Source organism: Berghia stephanieae, chromosome 3 (assembly GCF_034508935.2).
Source record: "Berghia stephanieae isolate SIO BIC M18660-M18661 chromosome 3, UCSD_Bste_1.3, whole genome shotgun sequence".
NCBI classification, from domain to species: Eukaryota; Metazoa; Mollusca; class Gastropoda; order Nudibranchia; family Aeolidiidae; genus Berghia; species Berghia stephanieae.
This window is the reverse complement of record NC_088362.1, coordinates 89,514,156-89,525,140: the sequence shown is the minus strand read 5'-3', so window position 1 is coordinate 89,525,140 and position 10,985 is coordinate 89,514,156. Positions and strand designations below refer to the sequence as shown.

At 34.0% G+C, this 10,985-nt stretch overlaps 1 protein-coding gene across 1 annotated transcript; it reads left to right on the top strand.

Moving 5' to 3' along the window:
• The first annotated feature begins 535 nt into the window (after window positions 1-535).
• Window positions 536-10,364, top strand: LOC144968779 (peptidyl-tRNA hydrolase 2, mitochondrial-like). Its single transcript, XM_078907451.1, has 5 exons — window positions 536-788; window positions 4,295-4,396; window positions 6,884-7,005; window positions 9,190-9,302; window positions 9,993-10,364. The coding sequence occupies exons 1-5, from the start codon at window positions 642-644 to the stop codon at window positions 10,040-10,042; spliced, it is 534 nt and encodes a 177-aa protein (XP_078763577.1). The 5' UTR covers window positions 536-641; the 3' UTR covers window positions 10,043-10,364.
• Window positions 10,365-10,985: the final 621 nt, after the last annotated feature.

Here is a 10,985-nt window from a genome sequence, read left to right as displayed (position 1 = left end):
CTTGAAAAAAAAAAACAAAACAAAGCAAAACAGTCAGTTAAAACAAAAGTCAATTAGCTAAAATTATATGTGTAGCCTATCTGAAGTTGAAAGCAATTGCATGATTCAGAAATATAGTAAATTATAAAATTAATATGAGTTTGATATGCTATATTTTAAACGATATGACAGAAATTATGTATATTATGACTATAGATATTTCAGAAAAAAAAATTCGGAGTATATTTACTTTTTTAGTGGTAATCAGCTAATCTGGTTAAAATTCTTGTCTCTTGTCATGAATTCTAGCCAGTTTGGTATTATAATACCAAATTTTTTAAAAATTTAGCAATTTTTTTTTTAACGATCGAAGCATGAGATATTTAACTTTGGTTTTCACAAAACATAAATATTTGATAGAACTGATTTTAATGATCAAAATTTGGCCAAAAGTATCTTTAATACGCTTGCTTAATTAATTATATTTTGTATTGTTCTCCCACTGTACTACTAGTACTTTTCATTGGCTTGTTTGACACTATGGTTCTTGGCAATCATGTGTCAACCGTTCGTCGAAATCGAAAGTACATTGTGACGGCAGTAAAGTGAGCTGCAATTGTACTTTCTGACTGTCTTTTTTGGTTTCAACTTTTCTTTGTATCATGGAATTAGTTCGTGAGCATCCACATTTATCTTGTGCTATATTCTTTGGGGTTGGCTTAGCAACTGGAATAGTCTTAAAATCTAAAAGACTCCCATCATTGCCCCTCGGCGCAAGTTCACCATCATCCTCCACTGCTCAACAATCAGTAAGTAAACCAGTGAGATTTGAGATAACGACCCATTATTCATTCCCCCACCCCTCCCCCATTAATAATGGGCCATTATTAAAGTAAGGACATGAATTTATGACTATAATAATCAGTAATCAGAACATTACTCTGGCAGACACTGTCTATCCGCCTTCTCTAGATACAGTACAGTGCAACCTGGATTGACCAATGACACTACCCCTGAATAACAATAACAACCCCTGGCCTGGATAGCGACAATGACCTCTGGTCCCGATTTTTTTGGCTATATATTATTAGTAATAAAACCCCCCAAATAGCGACATCATTTAAGTAAAATCCCTGTTTAGCGACATCGTTAAAGCAACAAACTGCAGTTGAAACTGATTCCATCGTCATCTCGTACTCTTAAACAATTAACCCCCCCCCCCCCCCCCCAAACTCCCAGTGAGATTGTTTTGTTACTGACCAATCAGAACACGTGTTTACTACACTTCGTGGAATCTGAGCTTGCTCACTGGATGGTACTCTCAGGGGTCCATTAATCGTCCATGATAGCTACTTGTCTGAGGTCAGTTGCAGTTATCAATGCCGTGTCCAATGGGGGCAATTAAGGATATTTATGGTCTTATACATAATATGTTGGAATAGTCGGGGAAAGCAGTAACAGCCTTTTTCACTTTATTATTTACATTTGAAAAATCAGTTGTTCGGCTAAACATCAGTTCACATTTGATCTTATTGTGATTAATGCCTAGTTTTGGTTTTGTTTGTTTGTTTGTGTTTTTTTTTTTTTGGGGGGGGGGGGGGGCATGTGTTTTGTTGTTTTTTTTAAAATATCGCAAGATTTAGGTCTACTCATTTTTAATTGCTTGTAAATTTTGATGCAAAAGAATCTCGGTATTCAAATGTCATCCAGCAGTATCGTATGGATTTCATTTTAATTAAAATTAATACTAGATGTGTGCATCTATGTTCTTGTGGGAATTTATCATATTGGGAATTGATTTTCTTGCTTTATTCTTAGTTTTGTTAAGTGGCGTTCAAGTACTGCATGCTTATGATCAAAACAAAGACAATACACATTTGAAAGTGAAATCTAAACCGGTATAGATAGAATGAAGTTGACATCACTCAGGTATTTGTTATTGTTTTTTGCCATTCATGATAATGAGTAATTCCCACTAAACTGTATTAACCAGACTCTATTGTCTTCTGGCACTTTTCTACTCACTTCATATCTTGTTGTTACCAATATAAGTGCCTGCTCCACTCACTTTTCTGAATTAAAAATTCACCCCATATACCGGAGCATACTTAATGTCTCAATCGTTTCTATGTTATATGTTTGTGTTGAGAATATTGGCTATTAAGCTTAACTGCTGGTCAAAAATAACTTCGCGATGGTTGTGCGCGAGCGAGCCTGCGATCTCCAAGAAGTGGGTGAGAGAGGTCTCTAGAAATATGACTTGGGTTTGAAACGAATATTTTTTGTATTCGTGGATAGCTCACACGGTAGAGCCGCGCTCTCACCTGCCAGGCGGAGTTGTCGTACCAATAAGGTCGCAGGTTCAAACCCCACCACCGCCGCGAAAATTTTTTTTTTATTCTCTATTGTCTTCTGGCACTTTTCTACTCACTTCATATCTTGTTATTAACCAGACTATAAACGTTCAAGGTTACACATAGTTATGTGTGTTAGTCCATTCTTTTTCAGGATGTCAATGTTGCGAGTTTCTTAGCCAAGCGCATAGCATCTATACACTTTGTAAACAGGAGAAAGACTCATTCTAACGTTTTTGGACGTGTCTTCTCTCATCATCATCATATTTATTATAATGGCCACCTCTATTCACAGTAGTACTGCAAATAATGATAAGGATTGGGCGCAACAATTTCAAAGAACACATCGGATTTGACACTACTTACCATGACAGACAGTCTGTCAGTGGTCAGTTACAATTGGAACCATGTCAGTGCAATGCCATTTGTACCAAAAATTCTCTCAAGACAGCTAGCAGTATGTCGTGGTCAATAGTATTAGTATCAAATGCTGCAGATAAATCCAAAAGGCAGAGAATTTTCAGCTTATTTCTGTGTGCGTTGCTCCTTTATGCCAGCTGAGACCATTCTTCTAGAGTATTCTTTTTGAGATGTGCCAAGAGTTGAAAAAGAATGAAAAAGTCCAACCTAATTCAATCATAAATAGCCACTTTACTTTTAGAGGGAGGGGATGCACTCTTAAAATGCTTGACTTGAAAGTGAGTCATGTTGGTACTGTCTACTAAACAGTACTCTAAGTCTTAATGGAATGTAGTTTGGGGATAAGTAGAGTGTACACCATATTGTATAATTTTTATTTTTATGTCATTCATATAGATGGGAAGGGCACTGCATTTATCCAGTTATTTCAGCCACATGGTGTGGCAAAGCATGTGATATGTTACTGCCTAAAATTAATGTTGACATGTGTCGAAGATTTGTTATTCACAAAACGTGTTGGAATATGTGACTGTAGATGATTACTTTTTGTCTTCATCTCACATGTTTTACTGTAGAACCAAATGAACTCCTGAAAAAAACTTTTATTTTTTTTTTTCATTTAATGGACATATTTAATGGTGCCATGTATTCAGCGGAAGCTGGGGTTCAGCAAAGTTGTCACAACAATTTGCACTGTGTTTATCATATGATGGTCTCTGTATAAAAGCAATCCAGCTTTTTAAGTGCAATCAGGCTAAAAGTATGCTTAGGGAGGGAAACATAGTTTTTACACTATAAATTTACCCTACCCCTGGAGTATAAGCAGGTTGTGATGTTGCCATAATGCAAGGGTGGGGTAGGTAGTGGATAGTTTGTGTTAGTGTTAGAGAACAAGAACAAAGTTCAAGAAGGAGGAGGGGAAAAGAAGAAGAGGGGGAGGAGGCAAAGAAGGGCAAACAAATGCCCCAATGATAAAGAAACAAACCATTAGACTTCCTTTTCAAATCTCTGAATTCACAAAGATTATAAAAAAGATTGCATAAGCTTATCCAGACAATTTTATCATTAAACAAGAAAAAAAAAGTCATTACTCGTCCCTAATGTTACAGAAGGAGGAATGGTCTCCAAAAGAAAAAAAAAAGTAAAAAATAACTTTTCATGGGCAAATAACAGCTTCTAGGCCTGCAACAAAGGGCATACAGATATATGAAACTCATGGAGAGGGGAGGGGGGGGGGGGGCAGTAGATATTTTGACCATATTTCAAGCAGAGGGACATTGACATCGATTAAAATATGTATCAAATTAAAAGCTTATAAGCTTTTTGTGATTCCCAAGGACTGTGCTTATAAATAGAAACCATCGTTTTTATGTTCCTTTACATATTTATACCTTTTTTGTCTCATGTGAAAAGGGTAAGGGGGTTGAATTTTTTGTTATTATTATTTGGTTATAAAATGACGGTTCGATTTTGCATCATGCTGTTTAACCAGAACCAAATTCTTCTCATTTTAATAACTTCTTTTGCATTCTTTTATCTAGGGAGGCCAGGGTGATGCCAAATCCAAATTTTCGGGTGAATACAAGATGATCCTTGTGGTCCGTAATGACCTCAAAATGGCCAAAGGAAAAATAGCTGCACAGGTTTGTTAACAAGTTGGTAATGAAATGACAGTAATATAGATATGCTATATATATTTATGTTATATTTTACAGTATCAAAATATTTAAAAAAGTAATAGTTGAGGTAATTTGTGAAATCCTTTAATTTAAAAAAAGCTTGTTGATACAGATCCGAAGATTGACAAAAAAAAATGGATGCAAAATAAATAAATGTAAATTATTGTCATTTGAGTATGCTTTCACTTTTAGATAATTGTTTGTTAACTAGTCATGATTTTTACTTAGCTAAAAAAAATTTTTCTTGCCTATCTAAATGATATATATGTATTTTGTTTTAGTATTTTAATGTTTATACAATCAGAAAGATCATTTATTTTCCTTTTTAATTATACAAATTATATCTTGTCAGTTACTTGTATCACAACAACAGAAAATGAAGTGAGTAGAAAAGTGCCAGAATACAATAGAGAATAAAAAAACTTATGGGGGCTCGAATCCACAACCTTACTAGTACGACAACTCTGCCTGGCCGCGACTGTGAGAAGGACACTGTACAGTTGACGCCATCCACCACTCAAGTAAGGTCGTTGGTTCGAGCCCCCTTGCCGCAAAGTTTTTTTCATTCTCTATTACTCAATTGTCTTCTGGCACTTTTGTACTCACTTTATTTTCTGTTATTATCAACATAAGTGCCTGTTCTACTCACTTTTCTGAATTGTATCACAATATAACATGTATTGTAGTTGTTTGGCTGTGTGGGAAAATGATGGAGTTCTCAGAGTTGAGCGTTACGCATGAATGTTGGAAGTGTAAACTTTTAGGCACACTTTGTCTATTAGAAACACCTTAAGAAAATGTTTTATGTTTACAAGCCTGTTATTCTTCCGACAATTGTCGGATTTCCGAAAGTACGATTGTGCTCAATATATTCTGTTAAGTGCTGACATTTTAAAAAAATAAATAAAAGTAAAAATAAAATTCGTAACGTCAAAAATCAGAACCAATAAAAGAGTTTTATTTAGTGCCTTGAAAATTTTTTTTGTTATTCCAGTTCGAACAGCGACTTAAAAAAAAGAACATTTTTATTTGTCGCTTCTAAGACAAAACTAACTAAGCTAGATATATTATCATTCCACTTACATGCTCCACTAGACGTGGATGTATTCACTGCCTACTGTGCCAGACGAGAGTGAGGGGTGACAGTGTCTTGCTTGTCGTATTCGACACACACGTGTAGTCTGTAATCAACGAATACACAGGGCGTGTGTCGGACCAGGCCGTTTCTCTCTATTTTGCTACCAACACACACGCAAATCTCCAGTTGTTTTTTTTCCTCCCTACAGTTATTTTGTTTCCGATTGAAACAGAACTGGGGAAAAAAAATGCGAAATAATTTTTTTTCTTTGAAAGGTGATTTACTGCTCTCAGCGGAAGTTTTCTTTCCTTAAGACCATGATTGTTTAAATCTTTCTCTTTTTCCTCATCCTCCTCTTCTTCTTCTTCTTCTTCTTCTTCTTCTTCTTCTTCTTCTTCTTCTTCTTCTTCTTCTTCTTCTTCTTCTTCTTCTTCTTCTTCTTCTTCTTCTTCTTCTTCTTCTTCTTCTTCTTCTTCTTCTTCTTCTCTTTTTCTTCTTCTTCTTCTTCTTCTTCTTCATATAAGAACTAATCCAAATAAATGAAAGAATCAGCTTAAAATTTAACACAAACAGGTAGGAATTGTTCTCTTCCCTTCATTTTATAACTAGCTCAGACCTGGGACCAAAAATGTGTGTGTACTCTCTCAAATAATTGGGATTTTTTTGTTTTAGTACCATAAAATATGGTCCCGCTTATTGTATTATAAATGTGTTGGGGAAAGTGACATGATTTGACTAGTCAATTGACGTGTCATATCTGTGTTGTATTTATTAATTAATCCATATTTTTGTCCTGTTGGTCTATTTTTGCGTGTTCAAAAAGTTCCGACAACTTTTTCACCAATCATTTACAGGCCTGTGTTTAGTTAGTTACAGAAAAACCTTCGACTTAGCTGAGTCACTCTAGTTATTATTTACAATTACCATATAATTGTTGATAATAAATAATATTTGAAATTACTGAGTCTTAGCTGATTCGTTACACACACAGTGAGAATGAACTAATGTACACTTTAACATCTGTTACTTTTCCTAGTACTCAAAGTTTGTCATCCTACTTAATTCGTTTAAGATTTTTCACCAAAATTGTCGTGAAAGATATTATTATTTTACTCAGACATCCTATCTTTCCGTTTACACAGAGACCAGTGATTGTCAGGCCACATATGCTTACTACTGTTACTGTTCTGTTGTGGGAAGCTATTAGTCAACAGTTAGATAATGTGACAAATATTCTATTTCTTGTATGTGGGATAAATGAGTAGGCTACATACACTCTCTAACCAAACATAAGAGAAGATTAATGAAACAAAGAATGCATAAAATCAGATATTTTTAAATATTGAAAAATAAAAATTTCTTTTGTTAATTAGTGTGCACATGCAGCTGTTGGGGCTGTGGAAAAACTGGCCTATTCCAATATGACGGAGCTAAGACATTGGCAAAGTCAAGGACAAGCCAAAGTCGTTGTCAAAGTGGATGATGAACAGTCTTTGTAAGTAATTCAAATTTAGGAGTTTTGAAAAACTTTAGAATATGTAGCTTCAGTGAAAATCTTTCATTTTCAAAAGAAAGGGATGTTTATGGTATTGAAATGAGAGCTAATAATTGCTTGCTTTCTCTGAATAAGATGTTAGTCTTTCAAAAAATATTTCCATACAGATAAAAGTTAGACTCAGCTATGTCCTCACTGATGGATGGACAAGAGTCAAGATAAAAAGATTGAACAGTTTGGGAGTCAGTCAGCTGCTGTACAAATAAAATTATGATAATATATTAATTATTTTGAATTTATTTTAATAATAATAATAATACTTTATTCATCCAAAGGAAGAAATAAGCAGATAACTAGAGTGGTATAAGTATGTATAATGTGAAAGTAATAAAAATGTGTAAATTGATCTGAATATTGAATATTATAAATTTGTATAAATAAGTTAAGATCAGTTTTAAAAATTGAATAAATTGCGATGATGTTATATGATTATTGTATAAAATTAGGTAAAGTTCTATTCCTTAAAAATGATTATTACTTAATAACCTCTGTTTTATGTTATATTATCTTATAAATTGAATTTTATAAATAAGTATAAATCTAGTTCTGTGCTAACAATTTATAAACTATGGGACGTATATATGGCCAATACGTATGTTTCAGTATGTTTCAAAATTAAATAATCAATAAAGGGGCGTATTTCACTGAAAACTATTGCTTTAATTTAAAACTAGAGTGTCTACTATTGCACAACAAACGCGAGGGAGAAACAAACATGGTATAATTAGTAACACAAAACTGATAAATAGAGATGGGTACTGTTGTTATCATCCAATTCCCTAGTTGGGCTTCATCCAATTATATTGGGGACCAATGAGTGTCTAGTCAACAATTTAGAATTCCAATTAGGAATTTTTATAAATTCGAATACCAAAAGGTAAAAAGGATTTCCGATTGTCTTTCACTTTTTGTTTGTGCGGAGATCAGGTGACCACTCCTATTAGATCTCAAGATAGAGGTGTTTAAGGGATGGTCACCATCTTCAAGAATTGTACAGTATTTCCTAAAGATAGATTTTTCTATTAGTTCATCGAAATCTCCAATGCCATTCATTGATTTCTGGGCCTTCTTTATCAGTTTGTTTAGCTCTTTCTTACTCACTGGTAGGCTCTTGCCTCCTCAAGCCGCAATGCAAAATGTGATAACACATTCCATGATTGACCTGTAGAATAAAGTATAGAGAGTTTTATCGATTTTGAATTGCCTCAATTTGAAAAGAAAATACTTACGTTTAAGGGGCAGCGTGGCTCAGTGGTAAGGTCTTTGCTTTGTACCCGAAAGGTACCGAGTTCGATCACCTGCGCTGCGCTGTGTGGCCTTGAGCAAGTCACCTCACCCTGGCTCAATTTGCGGCTGACGCCTGGGTTATTCCAGTCTTCCCTTAGAATAGACCCTAGAGACAAATTTCCCCAATGGGATGAATAAAGGGTATTTTGTTTTATTTTATTATTTATTTATTGACTTTTGTTTTTACGTTGTTGACATGTTCAGTCCACAGCAACTTGTCATCAATTGTCACACCCAGGTATTTATAGGAATGAAACAGATCTACTGACTGATCCTTTAACCTGAGTGGTTCCATCGTTTCCTTTACTTTCTTAAAGTCAATAACTAGCTCCTTTGTCTTGCTTACATTAAGCTCGAGGTGGTTATCATCACACCAAGACACAAACCTATCTATTTTAGTTTTATATCCCTCCTCGTTGCCATTAGTGATAAGACCTTGAAGTGGGGTGTCATCAGCAAATTTTATGATTCAGTTATTTATTTAGATATTTTTCTACCATCCACATTACTCCCATAAGCAACTACATCATGGCTGTAGGAGTCTACTTCTGTTCTCTGTTTTAATAAATTCCCTTTTCTTACTTATACTTGATTGTTTGTAACTGCACTTGAGTCCAAATCTGTAATCTCTTAATTCTTTTAAAACTCTCTCTTCTTTACATCCAGCTGTAATTACCTAAAAGCGATGAAAGCATAAGAAAGCTGATCAGAACATAAAAAGTTTCTCTGTTATTCTCTCTTAATGCTTAATTTATCATCCGCTTAGCTCATTATGATTACCGTCATCTTTGCTCATGATTTTATTTGTTTTTTTTTTTTGTTTTTTTAAATCCACAGATTTGAGCTAAAAAAGTCAGCAGAGACAGCAGGTCTCACAACGTGCATGATCAGTGATGCAGGGAGGACACAGATTGCACCAGGTTCTAAGACTGTTCTCGCTGTTGGACCTGGTAATTTTTGTCATCTCTTGCTTTTTATATGTGCTCATTGTTTCTGTCTTTATAACGTAATGTTAGTCAAGAAAGCTTCATTAAGTTGCCTAATTTTTCACAATCTAAACTTCTTCCTTTCAATATTTAAATTGTTTTTTTTTTTTTTTTTGCTTTACAGTATATATATATCTAAAATATTTTTAGTTGACCTTGTTTTCATTTTCTACCTTGTGAGTTATAATAATCATATAAGCAAGGAGAAATTCCTCTATACCTAAAAATGTGAAAATTTACAATCACAAGCAGATGTAGTTTTGAAGGACAGAATATTTTAGGTTAACTTTTCCTTATTATTCAAAATTACATTCTTCATATTCCATTGGAATGAGCATAAATTAATAGATCATCTACAATTATAACATTCCATTTTCTAAAAATTCTCATGTCAACTATGTCTTGTAAAGCGACATCGAACAGGTTTAGTTTAGATTGGCTATCTATAAATTTTAAATCATTATTCAATTCACATTTTAAAAACTATACATTGTAGAAATCAAAGGAAAAAAAACAAACTGTTTTGTGCTTTGATATTTGAAAATTATTTAGAATTATTTCTCAATGAAATGTGAATCATAAATTGTGCCCTACTCTATTCCTTCTTCTCGCGGTAATTCTCTTTTTTTTTTTTTTTTTTTTTTTCATTGAAAGGTCCTGTCAAAGTACTACAAATCGTTACAGGTCATCTCAAGCTGCTTTGATGAAGGTGAACTGAGGGATGGGGGGTCTATTTGCTATTTAGTGTGTGATGATGAATCATTGTTGGAACTAAGAAGAAAATGTCTCTGTAACTTGGGAGTTTTCCTTTACAACAGTGAATTTAGAGTGGACTTTTTAAAACTTTTGATTAAATACACATGGGTCATGGGAATTTTGTACAGTTGATATTTTTCAAAATGATTATTTCATTTACAATGTGATGACCTTCTTGGTCATAAATATTTTAAATGAGTGTAACTGATTGGATGTCTCGTATGCCTTATATTATTATTGATTATTTTCAATAAAATTACAAACATCAAATTCTGTGTTGAAAAGTTTCTTTAGATATGGTTAAGTTTTTGTTTTGTTTTTAGAAAATTATTTGTTTAAAAAAAAAATTTGAATTGCTTTACAAATTCATGGTTCTAACACCTGTTCAATCCAAACAATGGATATTATATACAATGATGATAATTTCTCTTGTTCAATATATGATCTCATGCTTTTAGTCCTTTTAAAAAAAAATGAGCCCCATTGTTTCTTGATTCTATGTCTAGATGAACCAGGTGAAGATGATTGAGCATAAAATTAAAAAGATCAATGTAGTTCGAGACACTACATTCACAAAAAAGCTAGCTTGGCTGACACTTACCAGTGCCACAGTGGTCAACCAGCTACTGAACGCTCCTCACCAACAAGACACAATTCATTTATTTGTACTGCGCAATTTCTCCGTGATCTCTGATCACTGATCATGCACATGGATATGAAAACAAATCACAATGTCCACTCCTACTCATTAATGAATGAAGCACTGACTCATACCCAATTATGCTGAAGCAAGCGCCAGGGTAGTAGACCAACTCCTGAATGTTTGTTCAACTCGCAGCCCCATTTAAGCTAGGTTTTTGTCTTGCTTTGCCTCACGTACATAACAGGCCT